The sequence below is a fragment of the Cibotium barometz genome, chromosome 52 (assembly GCF_041138505.1).
Source record: "Cibotium barometz isolate CiBa-2024 chromosome 52, ASM4113850v1, whole genome shotgun sequence".
NCBI classification, from domain to species: Eukaryota; Viridiplantae; Streptophyta; class Polypodiopsida; order Cyatheales; family Cibotiaceae; genus Cibotium; species Cibotium barometz.
Window position 1 is genome coordinate 15,418,709 of NC_141097.1, and position 17,866 is coordinate 15,436,574.

At 46.7% G+C, this 17,866-nt stretch overlaps 1 protein-coding gene across 4 annotated transcripts in view; it reads right to left on the reverse strand.

Moving 5' to 3' along the window:
• LOC147608855 (uncharacterized) overlaps positions 1-17,866 on the reverse strand; it is a 61,102-nt gene that overhangs the window by 22,939 nt on the left and 20,297 nt on the right. For all 4 annotated transcript variants that reach the window (XM_086788158.1, XM_086788156.1, XM_086788157.1 and 1 more), the window contains one exon: positions 15,933-16,171. In XM_086788158.1, the coding sequence (XP_086644284.1) occupies positions 15,933-16,171 (239 nt within the window). The remainder of the gene's footprint in view (positions 1-15,932; positions 16,172-17,866) is intronic.

Genomic DNA, 17,866 nt, shown 5'->3' on the forward strand with positions numbered 1-17,866 from the left:
CCTGAATGGCCTACAGAGATTCCCAACATCGGGCGGTTTCACTAGCTTTCCACATCGGCATGGTGCTAGTACAGTGGACTATGTTATGGCTCAGCCCAGTCTCATTCCCTCTTTTCAAGATTTTATGGTAGGCACTAGGCCGGTTGGAATAGCAATGGATCATGCTATCTTGTCCTTCACTCTCACATTTCAGTTCAGCACCGCTCCATTGGGACAGGTCTCCACACACACTCGTTATACCTTTACGAGGGAGACTGACACCGTATACATGGATGAATCATGAGATATACAGACGCCTATGTGCCGAGGAGCCGGGACGGCCATTAGATGAGCTCACTCAGATATTCATAGAGACGCTTCATGCTGCAGCATCAGAGGCATATCCCCATAGTCAGCCTACACGGAGACGATCTGGGAACATGCCCCAGAACAGTTGGTATGATGAGGAGTGCAGAGAGATGAGGATCAGATTACAGAGAGAGGTGCTCATGGGTGTTACCACTCACAGACAGTCACGGATTACCTTCCGGCACCTAGTGCGACGGAAGAAGAGGGCTTATCTTGCTCAGTTAGAGAGGGATTTGTACCAGTTGTTTATGAGTCAGGACTCAGGCGAGGCATGGAGACTATTCCATGAGCATTCACCATCACCAACCATTACCTCCACAGAGATTTGGGGTGAGTATGCAGCATCCCTGTACACAGCACCAGGACAGCCGCCCCTGCCAGACCCATCGGAGCCATGCCCAGAGACGTGTGCTTTCTTTACTGCTGAGATGGTAAGGAAAGCTATTGACAGGATGAGGACTGGGAGAGCATATGATCATGATGGTTTGGTAGCAGAGCACTTTATTCATGCCAGAGATATGCTTGCAGAGCTTATTGCTATGATGTTTAACCGAGCCATGTGTGAGGGTTTTCCAGAGACTTGGAATATGTCCACGATTGTGCCTATCTTCAAGTCAGGGGATCCCATGCTTCCTGGGAATTATCGTACCATCATGATTGGTCACACATTGGCTAGATTATATGCATCTATTCTTGAGCAGGAGTTGAGTAGATGGGCAGAGAGAGAGGGCATACGTGCATCAGGGCAGGCAGGGTTCAGGAGAGGTTTCTGCACTCTTGACCATATCTTGACACTCAGAGCTATTATTGAGGAGGGCAGATTATATGGCAGGAGGATTTATTGTTGCTTTGTGGATTTCCGCAAAGCTTTTGACACAGCACCGAGAGCCAGACTGATGCGCAGACTACAGGAGATGGGAGTGCCCACAGAGCTGATTTGGGGAATCATGGCTTTATACAGGACAGTTGTGGGGCAGGTACGTACTACCCAGGGTATATCTGAGATGGTTCACTCCACTATTGGGGTGAAACAGGGCTGCCCCCTTTCCCCCACCTTATTTGGGATGTATGTGGATGAGGTTTCGGACTATGTAGAGCGGGAGGGTGACAGAGGAGCACAGCTAGCAGGGACATGGATTCCGCTGTTATTGTATGCTGATGATATTGTGCTAATCTCAGATCCTCCAGAGGGGATGCAGCGTCATTTGGATGCATTGCACATGTTTGCAGAGGACGGTGGATTGTCTGTTAACCTTGGTAAAACCAAGGTGATGGTGTTTAACACCACAGCACAGTGGGTTAGGAGGTCAATGCCCACCTTTACATATGGTCAGGAGACAGTGGAGTATACAGATGCATATCCTTACCTTGGTGTGGTTTTTAGTGGCCCACTATTTTCCTTGAGGAGAGCAGCGGAGACCAGATTGACCAGAGCTTATGCAGCATTGGGGAGACTAGAGAGCATGTGTTCGCAGGTTCAATTTCAGGAACCTCGAACAAAGCTGTGGCTCTTTGACACTTTGGTCACTTCAGCCATGCTATATGGAGTGGAGATATGGGGACCCTCAATGGATCACCACAGCCGAGCTGGTAGCACTGATGGATGGAGTCGTATGGAGAGGTCCTTGGTTTCTATGATTTCCCGGATGATTAGGGCCAAGGCCTCCGTACCACATGATATTATCCGTGCAGAGATGGCTGCCCCCCCATTGGTAGTAGAGGCACTCACTCGATCAGTCTCCTTTATACATAGCACTTGGGCTCTCCCTAGAGCCAGATATGCTCGCTTAGCCCTGGAGTCTTCACGACAGTTGGCATCACAGGGAGACGGATCATGTTGGTATGCACAGATGATAGCTTGGTTCCAACTGCATGGCTTTAGTATGGACAGGCTACCTCCATTTCAGTACTCCCTGGATGCACCCTCCCTCTCTCTCACACGGGCAGAGATTACCAGACTTATCAGGCAAGACTTGACTCAGCTGGACACTAGGAGGACATGGATACAGCCGACACACGAGCTTGGTACGAAGATGGCTTTCTATAGAGATCATCTTCTCCAGCTCACGGAGGATCGGTTTGTGATTAGACCCAGCTACATGGATACTCATCTTTCTCATGGGGTACGGTGTGCTATTGGTCAGATGCGCACATCCTCACACCAGCTAGAGATTGAGACTGGCAGATTCAGAGGAGTACCAGCTGAGGCCAGGATTTGTCAGCTGTGCCAGATGGAGCCAGAGACAGAGTTACATTACATATGTCACTGTCCAGTATATTATGAGATATGAGGCCGTTTTCACTGCCTGTTCAGAGAGGGCTTTGGACCACTTTCTAGAGTCATGAGATACCAGGATCAGAGATGCCTCGAATTGTACTTGCTGGAGCTGCGTAGACATAGAGAGGGTCTCCTGAGAGGGAGGGGATCAGAGAGGGAGAGACACCTACAGAGGCAGATTACAGACTTCTTTTGACTAGAGATTGAGCAGTCAGGTCAGCAGGCATTGCAGCTAGCCCCAGAGTACAGCCGCACCAGAGGTACACTGATTGATCGGGCTATAGAGCTGGGGCGGTCCAGGCGCCCCAAGATGAGAGGCCCATCTCGACACCGGCGGAGACTACAACAGAGGATCAGGACCATACTAGCACGGCATGGGAGACGTCCAGTCAGAGTACTCACCATGGAGGACATTGAGGATATCCGCCATCGACCGATGAGAGACATCTTTGGATAGTGATGTTTTCCTCATAGTTGTTTCAGTTTCAGTTAGTTGTTTAGTTGTTTTTACCTTTCCTTACACAGACATTGTATCAGATCCACCAATTGTTGTAACCTTTTTGGTCACATAGGTCATTTTGGCCTTTTGAAGACGTTAATATATCATTTCATATCGGGAAAGTGGCCTTCTATAGAGAAGGTAGAGTGGTGATTATGGAGAGGCGCTCTTCATGACGGCACGAGACCTATGGGACTACACTCAAAGTTGCTACTTGGAATTGTAATGGATCTCTACGCCTTGATGTAGGGGCTTTTGAGGATAGTTTCACTGTGTCATGTGCATCACAGATGCCATGGACATTTCTAGGGCTAGATCCAGAAGAGGCAAGCAGATAAAGACTAGGAAACAGATAGAGTCAGACTGTGGAGCACAAGATGCAGTAGTGGACAGGTTGGACTTGGGGAAGCACCAGGGAGCAGTCGGCTGAGGACATGAGCTGTCGGCTGAACCAGGAAGCAAGGCGCATGAAGGCAAGACAAGAATAACCAGTCGGCTGATATAAATGGCATTTAACTCATTTATAACTGGCCGACCAGCAGTCGGCCAGTTTCCAGCAGTCCTAGAAGTCCAAGAGCAAGTATAAAAGGCCAAGGGTGCTCCTCATTTGAGTGATTCTCTCCCACTAGGGGATTGGATCCTTAGAGGTCCCATAGGGGACAGATTTTAGGGTTTATTACCTTTTTATGAAGGCAGCCCATGGCTGCAAGGATATGTACCTTTGTACCATAGTATATACTGAAATTCCAGCACTTCTCACTCTCTCTCTCTACTCTCTCTCTACCTGCGTTTTTGCATCAGATGGTGCGTTTTTGCATCAGAAGGTTTCCAAGAGTGTTTAGGGCTGAAAGAAGACTACCCAGAGCTTCCGCGCGTTACATTGGTATCAGAGCATCAGGCTCAGCCAAGCTAAACACTGAATCAGTCCCAGATGATGGTGTACAGGTCCAAGGTACAGGAAAGTACACGGATTCGAAGCCCAAGGCAAGAACACAGATCGGGAAGAACTCCCAGGAAGTTTGTTGGTGGTGTTCCACAGTGCCAGATGGGGATGGCAGTTCCGTGAGCCAGATAGGTTCTCAGGTTACGGTCCCAAGGGAGGTTGATCCTCCAAGGGTGATGTGAGAGTGCCAGACTCAGTTCCAGACCAAGACCGTGTTCAGAGCCAGGGGCAGGAATGGATTGTGGACTAGAGGAAGACCAGATGCATAGATCTTCATCAGAGACAGAGTGGTTTGGAGAACAGACCGGATTTTCAGAGAAAAAGGTTTGCCAGGGATGGATGATGACAGAGGGACTTCGGAACCGGATTGGGATGATGACAGTCATCCAAGAGCAGGTTGGATTCCCGTCATCAAGTTAGCAGAGGGGGATGTCATGTGCATCACAGATGCCATGGACATTTCTAGGGCTAGATCCAGAAGAGGCAAGCAGATAAAGACTAGGAAACAGATAGAGTCAGACTGTGGAGCACAAGATGCAGTAGTGGACAGGTTGGACTTGGGGAAGCACCAGGGAGCAGTCGGCCGAGGACAGGAGCTGTCGGCTGAACCAAGAAGCAAGGCGCATGAAGGCAAGACAAGAATAACCAGTCGGCTGATATAAATGGCATTTAACTCATTTATAACTGGCCGACCAGCAGTCGGCCAGTTTCCAGCAGTCCTAGAAGTCCAAGAGCAAGTATAAAAGGCCAAGGGTGCTCCTCATTTGAGTGATTCTCTCCCACTAGGGGATTGGATCCTTAGAGGTCCCATAGGGGACAGATTTTAGGGTTTATTACCTTTTTATGAAGGCAGCCCATGGCTGCAAGGATATGTACCTTTTTGTATCATAGTATATACTGAAATTCCAGCACTTCTCACTCTCTCTCTCTACTCTCTCTCTACCTGCGTTTTTGCATCAGATGGTGCGTTTTTGCATCAGAAGGTTTCCAAGAGTGTTTAGGGCTGAAAGAAGACTACCCAGAGCTTCCGCGCGTTACACACTGGGAGGGACATCATCTTCTACTCTGAAACGCATCAGGCTCCTGGACAGTCCATGCCACATGTTAGTGGATACCGATGGGACACAGCTTGTAGACAAGAGACTCATTCATAGCATAGAGGACGGGGCTCAGGAGGAGTGGCAGTATTGTTTAGAGAGGAGCTGCAGCCACTGATACATATAGTCCGCAAAGATGAGCAGGCTAGGTACATGTGGATCGGACTGAGGGCAGAGACGGGCAGATATCTCTACATTGCTATATGCTATTTTGCTCCTAGTAAATCAGTGTATGCATCACCTAGCGGGCAACCTATGGGACTACACTCAAAGTTGCTACTTGGAATTGTAATGGATCTCTACGCCTTGATGTAGGGGCTTTTGAGGATAGTTTCACTGGGAGGGACATCATCTTCTACTCTGAAACGCATCAGGCTCCTGGACAGTCCATGCCACATGTTAGTGGATACCGATGGGACACAGCTTGTAGACAAGAGACTCATTCATAGCATAGAGGACGGGGCTCAAGAGGAGTGGCAGTATTGTTTAGAGAGGAGCTGCAGCCACTGATACATATAGTCCGCAAAGATGAGCAGGCTAGGTACATGTGGATCGGACTGAGGGCAGAGACGGGCAGATATCTCTACATTGCTATATGCTATTTTGCTCCTAGTAAATCAGTGTATGCATCACCTAGCGGGCAGTCCCCCTTTTCTATTTTGGATGATGACATTTGGGAGTTCTCCAGGGATGGTGACATCATTCTCCTGGGGGACTTCAATGCGAGGATCGCCCATAACCAGACAGTATTTTATGATACCTCAGAGGAGATGTTGAGGGAGCTTGATGTTAGGGATATGGGCCTATCTAGACTCTCACAGGATGAGGAACACACTTGAGTATGGGCGGTATTTGATAGACATGGGGACTGCACATGGATTGGCCATCCTGAATGGCCGACAGAGATTCTCGGCAGCGGGCGGTTTCACTTGCTTTCCACATCGGCATGGTGCTAGTACAGTGGACTATTTTGACTAAGCATTGGGTAAGAATAGATTTCTTGAATGTTGATATTCAACAATATGTTTGAAATTGCCAACAATGCCAAGTCAATAAAGTTGAGCTCATTCCCTTTTTTCAGGATTTTATGATAGGCACTAGGCCGGTTGGAGTAGTAGTGGATCATGCTATCTTGTCCTTCAGCTCCATTGGGACAAGTCTCCACACACACTCGTTATACCTTACAAGGGAGACTGACACCGTGTACACGGATGAGATATACAGACGCTTATATGCTGAGGAGCCGGGACGGCCATTAGATGAGCTCACTCAAATATTGATGGAGACGCTTCATGCTGTAGCATCAAAGGCATATCCCCATAGTCAGCTTACACGCAAACGATCTGGGAACATGCCCCAGAACAGCTAGTATGATGAGGAGTGCAGAGAGATGAGGATCAGATTACAGAGAGAGGTGCTCATGGGTGTTACCACTCAGAGACAGTCTCACGGATTACCTTCCGGCGCCTAGTGCTACGGAAGAAAAGGGCTTATCTTGCTCAGTTAGAGAGGGATTTGTATCAGTTATTTATGAGTCAGGACTCAGGCGAGGCATGGAGACTATTCCAGGAGCATTCACCATCACCAGCCATTACCTCCACAAAGATTTGGGGTGAGTATGCAGCATCCCTGTACACGGCACCAGGACAGCCACCCCTGCCAGACCCATCGGAGCCATGCCCAAAGACATGTGCTTTCTTTACTGTTGAGATGGTAAGGAAAGCTATTGACAAGATGAGGACTGGGAGCATAGTCAAATGGGACGCGAAATAGGGATGGGGAATGGGGACAGAAAAGATTGAGAATGGCCATTCCCTGTGACTATAGAGTGACATGGGACGGGAATGGGAACGGGAAGATGATGCCATCCCCAACATTCCCAAGCCTAAAAATGCCCATTCCCTGTGACTATGACTGGGAGAGCATATGATCATGATGGTTTGGTAGCAGAGCACTTTATTCATGCCAGAGATATGCTTGCAGAGCTTATTGCAATGATGTTTAACCGAGCCATGTGTGAGGGTTTTCCTGAGACTTGGAATATGTCCACGATTGTGTCTATCTTCAAGTCAAGGGATCCCATGCTTCCTGGGAATTATCGTACCATCATGATTGGTCACACATTGGCTAGATTATATGCATCTATTCTTGAGCAAGAGTTGAGTAGATGGACAGAGAGAGAGAGGGGCATACGTGCATCAGGGCGGCAGGCAGGGTTCAGGAGAGGTTTCTCCACTCTTGGCCATATCTTGACACTCAGAGCTATTATTGAGGAGGGCAGATCATATGGCAGGAGGATTTATTGTTGCTTTGTGGATTTCCGCAAAGCTTTTGACACAGTACCGAGAGCCAAACTGATGCGCAGACTACAGGAGATGGGAGTGCCCACAGAGCTGATTTGGGGAATCATGGCTTTATATACAGGACAGTTGTGGGGCAAGTACGTACTACTCAGGGTATATCTGAGATGTGGATGAGGTTTCGGACTATGTAAAGCGGGAGGGTGACAGAGGAGCACAGCTAAACGGGGTGAAACAAGGCTGCCCCCTTTCTCCCACCTTATTTGGGATGTATGTGGATGAGGTTTCGGACTATGTAAAGCGGGAGGGTGACAGAGGAGCACAGCTAAACGGGACAAGGATTCCGTTGTTATTGTATGCAAATGATATTGTGTTGATCTCAGATTCTCCAGAAGGGATGCAGCGTCATTTGGATGCAGTGCACACGTTTGCACAGGACAGTGGATTGTCTGTTAACCTTCTCTCACACCCTTCTACATAACCTTAGTCCCTTAATACCCCCCCTCAATACCAACTATGAAAGAATTGGAATAGGTGGTATTCGACATAGGTTGCCTTTATAACATTAGGCATACAAGGTGTTATGGTGGTGTGGTTATCTAGGATTTACAAATGTGTTCCTAGAGCCTTAGAGGCTAATACAATGTTGCCTTCTAAGTCTTTATTTGTTGTCGATGAAGATGTACACCTCGATGATGGTGCACCCCACTCTTTGTATTTGCTTGACTTCTTGTAGATGACATGGTTGAGACATACATGCCATTGCTTCCACCACATGCTTTCCACCTTGACCATTCTCACACAATGATCATGACAAGGCTGCCACCCTTGCTTAAGTGGTTTGCTTTTAGATGGTCCTCCAACATGCTTTATGCTTCCTTGAATAATATATCTCCTCCATGAGTAATGAGGTAGATTTAAATAGGGAAGGGAAAGGCAGGGTCTTACCACTTGCCTTATGGATTGGTCAAGGGCAGTGTCTACTCCACAATTACAATAGCTTTTATGCATGTTGGTTAAATGATACCCTTTAGGGTTTGAAGTTACAAGCTTAATGAGTAATTGGTTGAGGTAAATACTCAAACAAATAAGGTTTATCATCTTTGGCTCAAGAAGGAGAGGACATGGCTCATAATGTTGCCAATGCCTCTTACAAAAGTAATGCCAAAAGATGCTTAAAATCATGACAACCAATAAGGTAGAGCACTTAGGGATGCTATGCTCAACCTTACAACTCATCTTAGACGATGAAAGTGCAGAATATGTAGCGGAATGAAATGCCTTGGGCTTGGGAAACGAGAGCATACGGCTTATTACATGCCTATGCCTCTTACAAACAAGGGCCTCAAGGGTAATACACAACAACATTGAAAATGAACACTTAGTGTACATGTGTTCAAGTTTAAACAACTCAAGTATTGAGTTTGTTGATGAAAAAACCAGAGATCTTCAACCTCTTTGACTCATGAGATGAAGACAATTGGTTCATGGTTGCACCATTTCTCCTTGGAAGAAACGGGTTGACGATGAAGACTTGAATGTGGCACTTATGGTGTGTGCCCGGCCTCCATGTTGATGAAGAAGAGCCTTCTTAATATAAATGACCTCCTCCTTTGATGGTTAAGACCACCTTAGTGTTAAGCAACACTTTGGTTGATGATTAATATCACCATTAGTGTGTATAAAACACAATTAGTGCTAAAAAGCACATTTTTAGTGTAAAATAACACTTATTTTGGTGATTAGTCACCATTAGTGTTTAATAACACTATTAGTGTTTAAGAACACTTTATAATAACCTCCCTTTGCTGGATTAACAGCTTAATTAGTGTTAAATAACACAAATAGTGCTTAAAAGCACCCTTTGAAACATTTGAAAGCTTGAAAATTGATGATGATGTTGAAGCTTGTTGAGCATGAGGCTTATGGATACCTCATGTGAATAGAAACTCTTAAAAATCAAGAGAAAGCTCAGTAACAAACATTTACTTCATCACTTGATTGATTAGAGCAAAGGAGGTGATGATATGAGCAAGAACAAATCCAACCTTGAAGCTTTAATGGAAGCTTGAAGGTGAAGAAGAGAGGCGCCTGGTTTTTTGATTGTAGCCGGCGCTTCAGTGGATGAAATAGGCTCAGATTTGAGCTGTAGAGTCCTTACTCAATGGACTACTAAAGCCCTTAAACACCATAGGCAATAATCACTCACAGGCGGCGAATGCTTGTACAGCCAGCGCAGACGCAAGCGGCTCACTCAGTCAACAATGCCGCGACGGAGAGTGATCTTTCTCAGAAATTGCCCGTACGTTTTGATGCGCCTAGATCTCCTTAACATCTCCCATGTTGAAATCTCAGAGAGATTTTGCCTCTACCGGCTGCTGGAAGGCCTCCAATGGAAGAGGTTTGAGCTCCACACAAGAAAGATAAGAGAAAAATGAAGATTTTTGACCTAATCTACACCACAAGTGGTTCAAATCACCTAAGCTCTAGTACCATGTTGAGAAAACGTGGTGCTCATGCTAGATCAAGTGTGTGGAGAGGAGAGACTCAAAAAATACAAGAATAATATCTTGCTTATTAAGTTGTTTATGAATACAACTAGGCCTTGCTCTCATACAAAATGCCTCATGGCTTCACCTTTAAATAGGTGAGCAAGTGGACCTCAAGTCCATTCACACTCACACCCTTCTCTCACCCTTCTACATAACCTTAGTCCCTTAATAGTATGTGGATGAGGTTTCGGACTATGTAAAGCGGGAGGGTGACAGAGGAGCACAGCTAAACGGGACAAGGATTCCGTTGTTATTTTATGCAAATGATATTGTGTTGATCTCAGATTCTCCAGAAGGGATGCAGCGTCATTTGGATGCAGTGCACACGTTTGCACAGGACAGTGGATTGTCTGTTAACCTTGGTAAAAACCAAGGTGATGGTGTTTAACACCACAGCACAGTGGATTAGGAGGTCAGCACCCACCTTTACATATGGTCAGGAGACAGTGGAGTATACAGATGCATATACTTACCTTGGTGTGGTTTTTAGTGGCCCACTATTTTCCTTGAGGAGAGCAACGCTGGGCCTTTGACACTTTGGTTACTTCAGCCATGCTGTATGGAGTGGAGATATGGGGACCCTCAGTGGATCACCACAGCCGAGCTGGTAGCACTGATGGATGGAGATGTATGGAGAGGCCCTTGGTTTCTATGATTTCTCGGATGATTAGGGCCAAGGCCTCCGTACCACATGATATTATCCGTGCAGGATGGCTGGCCCCCCATTAATAGTAGAGGCACTCACTCGATCAGTCTCCTTTATATATAGCACTTGGGCTCTCCCTAGAGACATATATGCTCGCTTAGCCCTGAAGTCTTCACGACAGTTGGCATCACAGGGAGACGGATCATGTTGGTATGCACAGATGACAGCTTGGTTCCAACTGCATGGCTTTAGTATGGACAGGCTACCTCCATTTCAATACTCCCTGGATGCACCCTCCCTCTCTCTCACACGGGCAAAGATTACCAGACTTATCAGGCAAGACTTGACTCAGCTGGACACTAGGAGGACATGGTACAGCCGACACACGAGCTTGGTACAAAGATGGCTTTCTATAGAGATCATCTTCTCCAACTCACGGAAGATGGGTTTGTGATTAGACCCAGCTACATGGATACTCATCTTTCTCATGGGGTACGCTGTGCTATTGGTCAAATGCGCACATCCTCACACCAGCTAGAGATTAAGACTGGAAGATTCAGAGGAGTACCAGCTGAGGCCAAGATTTGTCAGTTGTGCCATAGAGCCAGAGACAGAGTTACATTACATATGTCACTGTCCAGTATATTATGAGATACGAGGCCGTTTTCACTGCCTGTTCAGAGAGGGTTTCGGACCACTTTCCAAAGTCATGAGATACCAGGATCAGAGATGCCTCGGATTATACTTGCTGGAGCTACGTAGACATAGAGAGGGTCTCTTGAGAGGGAGGGGATCAGAGAGGGAGAGACACCTACAGAGGCAGATTACAGACTTCTTTCGACCAGAGATTAAGCAGTTAGGCCAGCAGGCATTGCAGCTAGCCCCAGAGTATAGCCGCACCAGAGGTACACTGATTGATCGCACTATAGAGCTGGGGCGGTCCAGGCGCCCCAAGATGAGAGGCCCATCTCGACATTGGCGGAGACTACAACAGAGGATCAGGACCATACTAGCACGGCATGGGAGACGTCCAGTCAGAATACTCACCATGGAGGACATTGAGGATATCCGCCATCGACCGATGAGAGACATCTTTGGATAGTGATGTATATGATGCTTACCTTTGTTGCTGGAGTTTTCCAGCCCAGATGTTATCCATTAGGAGCTCCTAGTACCTTACTTTTCTCATAGTTGTTTCAGTTTCAATTAGTTGTTTAGTTGTTTTAGCTTTTCTTACACAGACATTGTATCAGATCCACCAATTGTTGTAACCTTTTTGGTCTCATAGGTCATTTTGGCCTTTTGAAGACATTAATATATCATTTCATTTTCATTTCATCTCTCTCTCTCTCTCTCTCTCTCTCTCTCTCTCTCTCTCTCTCTCTCTATATATATATATATATATATATATATATATATATATATATATATATATATATATATATATATATATATATATATATATATATCTTGTACACGTGGTTGAATTTGTCGCTGCACGCTCCATTGGGCTTACACTTGGAACCTCCTTACCAAAGCCATCAAGCACCACCTTCAGCCTCACCTTCCATATTTGATCCACAGCACCCACACCTGTTTTATCCAGGATAGGAGCGTGCTCAATAAGATCTTTACATTCTAGGAGGCGACTGCCACATCTCGTCTTTGCTGGGAGAACATAGCAGTGCTACTCTTGGATTTTGAGAAAGCCTACAGCCGAGTAGATTGGGCTTTCCTAGAGGGCACCATGTTTCATATGGGATTCCAGGTTGGTTGGATTAGGGGAGTCTAGGCACTTTATTCTACCACCCACAGCCAAGTCCTCTTGTAACTGCCTCCTAATTTTCCGGGATTATACCACTAATCATTCACATGCATGGACATGGGTGTACGACACCGCATGCAGCCATGGCATATCTTGGCCATGCTTCCCTAGAGAGTGCCAGTTGCATCTTGGAGAACCTTGCCATGAAGGAGCATGTGAACATGGCCACCTAAGTGAGTGCCAGTTGCATCTTGGAGACCCTGGCCACAAGGGTGCATGTGAAAGCGGCCATGGGCATTGGAGAGCCAAATGCCAAAGTCTGCAAGGATTTCAAATACATGTGAATAGATGGGTTTCTTCCAAAATATGGATTAAGATGCATACGCTGTGCGCATGGTTTATTTTAATATGTGTATTGTTTTCTATGTGTGGATTTCATCACATGTGGGACCCATGGATCCCGAGATGCCTCAATTGCACCCATGGACCAATGTGCTACACACAAACTATCTTCTATTCACCTGTAGTGCGTGGATTTGTGCAGAAGAAACAAGTATTTGGGCCAAGGAAGAGTTATAACCAAAGGTGTTCACATTGATTAATAATAAGGTTGGGCATTCACACTCGTTAAAATGAGACCGGTCAACTTTGTTGAAGTGTGGGCCCTTCATGGAGCTGGTCGCCCTCTTCTATGACACATATAAGCCATCAGAAGAACTTGTGGAGATTAGAGGAGGGGCTACTCCTTTCTCTACTTTCAAGGCTGTCCACTCTTTGCTCATGCATATGCATGCCTACCTACTCCACATGCAAAGCTACCTACATGCATGCATGTCATATGCAAACCCACATACATGCATGCATGTTACATGCAAAGTTATCTGCATGCATGCATGCCACATATGCATGCATGCTACATGCAAAGTTATCTACATGCATGCAAGCTCATGTAACCTCACCTTTTGCATGTGATCTCATTCCCTAGCATGTAACGCTATCTACCCCATCCAAGTCTATAAAAGAGCACCTACCAGCTAAGAGAAGCTCTCTCATTCCATTTTCCTCACATCTACTTGATGCCTCAAGCTAGGCGCCCTACTGCAGCCCTCTCCTGGCACCTATCTCAGCTAGGCGCCCTGTTTTCAGACCCTTCTAGCGCCTCAATTGCTGTACAACCTGATTTCAACCCCCCTGGCATAGCTACCACTGAACAACCTGTTTTCAGCCCTTTTCAGGCAGCCCAAAGCTGTGTGGCAACATTAGAGCTGTACAACCAGCAATTCCAGTCATTTCTCTACACATTTGCTATGCCTGGGAGCTCTCTAGTGCTGCCAGACTGCTGCTGAACCTGATTTGCGCCCCTTTCTAGCATGAAACCACAAGAGGAGTATTATCAAACCTTGGAGGTGGTGAAGAACAAATCTTGTACCTGCTGCTGGTGTTTTTTGTGAAGAATCAAGCAGGGAGACTCTTGAGAAGTGCTATGCACTTGCCTAAGGTGGTAATCAGCTATTGGATAGTTGGATCTTGGGAAGCAGGGCTTCCATCTCTTGAGGATTGTTGGGCAATCCTTGAGGGTGGTGCTGGGCACCTTGTTGCTTGTGGTAGCTGGGCTAGCTGATTGATTGATTTGTTTTCATTCAAAGTTTTTGGAAGAAACGGTGGTGCACAGCTGGGCCAGGCTATCCGTTCAATTTACTTGTATAAGAATACTCTCGTAAGGCAATAGAATTTACCTTCAAGGGGGGAAAAGTGTGTGTGTGTGTGTGTGTGTTTGTGTTTGTTGGGGGGGGGGGGGGGGGGGGGGGCACAGCCCATCTTCTGGTCCCTAATGCTATGTCATCACTATAGTTTTGTGAAGAGTTTTCATGTGGACGCCTTGCTATGTTATATCAAAGATGTGTTTCTTGAATCATGGCTATGTATACAGTAAATTAACCATGCTTGATGAAGAATTCAATCTTTTATTAGGGTAAGCACACTTCCATCTTGTGACACCTCCTTCAAGGGGTCAAAGAGAATAGGTTCCTCATCACCATATCAAGTCAGCATGGATGCCCTCTCACCCTTTCGTCTTCCTCTTCATTGTAGATGCAATGAGCAACTTTCTGTCCACACACGGAACGCGACTTCAGGGCCTTCATCTCCCCGTTAGGTCCCAGAAGGAGCTACTTGACTATGAGTTCGCCGACGACAGAGCCACCTAACTTTTGGGAGGAGGAGGAAACCTGATTTGTGCTTGCCATCGAGGACTTCTGTCTCACTTCAGGTGCTCAAATCAACTCGTACAAGTCCTGTGGTTTCTGTGTTGGATCTTCACCCACCCCCAGCTTGGCATCGAGTTGAGTCTTTGCACGGGATTCCACTGGCACGCCGGTCAGATACTTGGCCTTTTTGGAGGGTTCTGAGCATGTACATTCAGCCTATAACTGTTTGATTTTGAGCTAATAGAAGGATCTCTTTTCCATTTAAAAAAACAAAAGAAGAACAAAAAAATCTAGAGGGGTTAACAGATTGACTTTGTCCCTATGGAGGTGAGGAGAAGTATGTTACACCCTAGCATAGACCAACCGAGGGACAAGTCTCAACCCTATGGGTTATGCACTATATAACATGGGTAAGCGGCCGGCTGTTGGGGATATATTAAATAATCCCAAGCAGCTGGGCTATCGATAAAGGCCAGGGGCATATATAAGCGAGGGGATTGTTCAAGACTGAGTGTAAAGTCATGTGGGTGTGAATCTAGTCTAGCCAAGAGGCAGACTGGATTGTTTAACCTTCAGGTGGATGCCGGTTGTGGAATGGGACACATACATTAGTCATCCGCAGATACGGTAGTATTGCCATTAGCTTCCCTCCCATGCTTGGGGGTCATATGTAGTCAAGCCACTGGTTGGTTTGGTGAGTCAGCTTACTGCTTTCTGTGTGTTTTCTATGCATGTGTGCATATGCTTAATGCTATAACTTCTGGTGGATCTCAAGAAAACATGCAAGGTTGTCCTAGAGGACACAACATATTGAAGGGAAAATTGGGCATGAATGGAGAAGCCTTGACCACAGTTGACAATATCTCAGCAATTCGTTGCCTTCAAACAAACGTATGGAAACTAGACATTACCCACCCAAGCCAAAAAAGAAACCAAACCCCGAAAAATTGACTGAGGCTAGCTAAAGCAAATACATAACACATAAAGCATTCATTGAATTAATGGACGGAATACCATCCAGACCCCTCTAAAAAGATGAAACTCCCATCTACTTTTGTAAATCCATCACACAATCAAGATGTCTTACACCTTGGAAGCACCATAAGGTCCCTCCCTCCCTAGTGTAGGTCTCCTCTCCTCCCCTCCCTCCAAATGGAGCAATATAAAGTAAGTAAAAATACAAAACTGTAAATCTACTTGATCTCATCATAAGTAATTGGCAAATATTTCATTATTTATTTCTCTCCAAAGCACAGTAAGGATGAACAAGACAAAATGGTCCATTGAGAGAACATACAACACCAAATAGTGGTCGACAGGGTTTCCCTTCTTCATTTCTTCTTCTCCTTTCGCAAGTCTTTCTCGGGCTTGCCTTAGATCTTGAGCATTAGTGCTTGAACCACCCCCTTTGTTTGCTTGGTTGTTCTTTCCATGCAACTGGTAATCTTCTAAGAGTGTAATAAGTCTTCTTAAGTCATTACATACTTGTCCATAATCACGAATCATCTCATGTAATGTAGCCCTCCGAGATAAAGCCTGCGTGAGGAACCATATCAAATCTCTCTCTCTCTCTCTCTCTCTCTCTCTCTCTCTCTCTCTCTCTCTCTCTCTCTCTCTCTCTCTCTGTGTCTGTTTGCCCGCTTCTCTCTGTTCGCTTCTCTCTCCTTCGCTTCGCCTCCTTCCCGGCTGCCTCCCGCCCTCGCTTCGCTTCGCCTCCTTCCCAGCTGCCTCCCGCCTTTCCCTCCTTCACCGCCTCCCTCCTCGCTGACCCCCCCTCCTTCACTTCGCCTGACCCTTCCGCCTCCCGAGTAGCCGCCGCTCCCTTCCTGCTCGCTGCCCACCGTGCGACTGCTGCACGATTGCTGTGCGCCCCCCAGCTGGTCGACTCCACCCTCCGCCAACTCCCCCTCTCTCTTCACTTCTCTCTGTTCGCCCGCTTCTCTCTGTTCGCCCACTTCTCTCTGTTCGCTTCTCTCACTCCGCCCCCACATGCTCTTCGCTTCTCTCTGCTCGCCCCAAAAGGACTCGGCCATCCATCCATCCATCTCTCTCTCTCTCTCTCTCTCTCTCTCTCTCTCTCTCTCTCTCTCTCTCTCTCTCTCTCTCTCTCTCTCTCTCTCTCTACTCTTGACCACATCTTGACTCTGCGGGCCATTATTGAGGAGGGCAGGTCGCATGGGCGACGGATTTATCGTAGCTTTATGGACTTCCGCCGCAAAGCATTTGATACAGTGCCCAGAGCCAGATTGATGAGGTGATTGCAGGAGATGGGGGTACCCACAGAGCTCATATGGGGGATTATGGCTTTATATAGATCAGTTGCAGGACAGGTACGCACCCCAGAGGGGGTCTCTACTTTGGTTCACTCCACTATAGGAGTGAAGTAAGGTTGCCCGTTATCACCTTCATTGTTTGGTATGTATGTGGATGAGGCTTCTGACTACATTGAGAGGTTGGGGGACAGAGGAGCCCAGCTAGCAGGTACATGGATCCCACTATTGTTATATGCTGATGATATTGTGTTGATCTCTGACTCCCCTGAGGGTATGCAGCGTCATCTGGATGCTTTACATGAGTTTGCACATGATAGTGGATTGTCTGTCAACCTTGGCAAAACCAAGGTTATGGTGTTTAACACCACGCCACAGTGGGTTAGGCGATCAGCTTCCACATTTACATATGGGCAGGAGATTGTGGAGTATACAGATGCATATACATATCTTGGGGTAGTATTCAGTGGGCCAATGTTTTCGATGAGGAGAGCAGCAGAGACTAGATTGACTAGAGCACATGCAGCCCTGGGTGGTTTGGAGAGGATGTGTTCGCAGGTTCAGTTTCAGGAACCTCGAACGAAACTTTGGCTTTTTGACACTCTAGTGACATCAGCTATGCTTTATGGAGTGCAGATATGGGGACCTTCAGTGGGCCATCACAGCGCAGGCGGGTGGAGAGGTATGGAGAGGCCTTTGGTATCTATGATTGCTAGGATTATTAGAGCCAAGGCCGTGGTACCTCATGAGATTATTCAAGCAGAGCTGGCGGCTGCCCCTCTGGTGATTGAGGCTCTTACGAGATCAGTCTCCTACATACATGGCTTGTGGGATCTCCCCCGAGACAGATATGCACGCCTCGCCCTGGAGTCCTCCCGACAATTAGCTTTACAGGGAGACACGGCTTGTTGGTATGGACAGATGACATCTTGGTTCCAGGCACATGGTTTTAGCATGGACA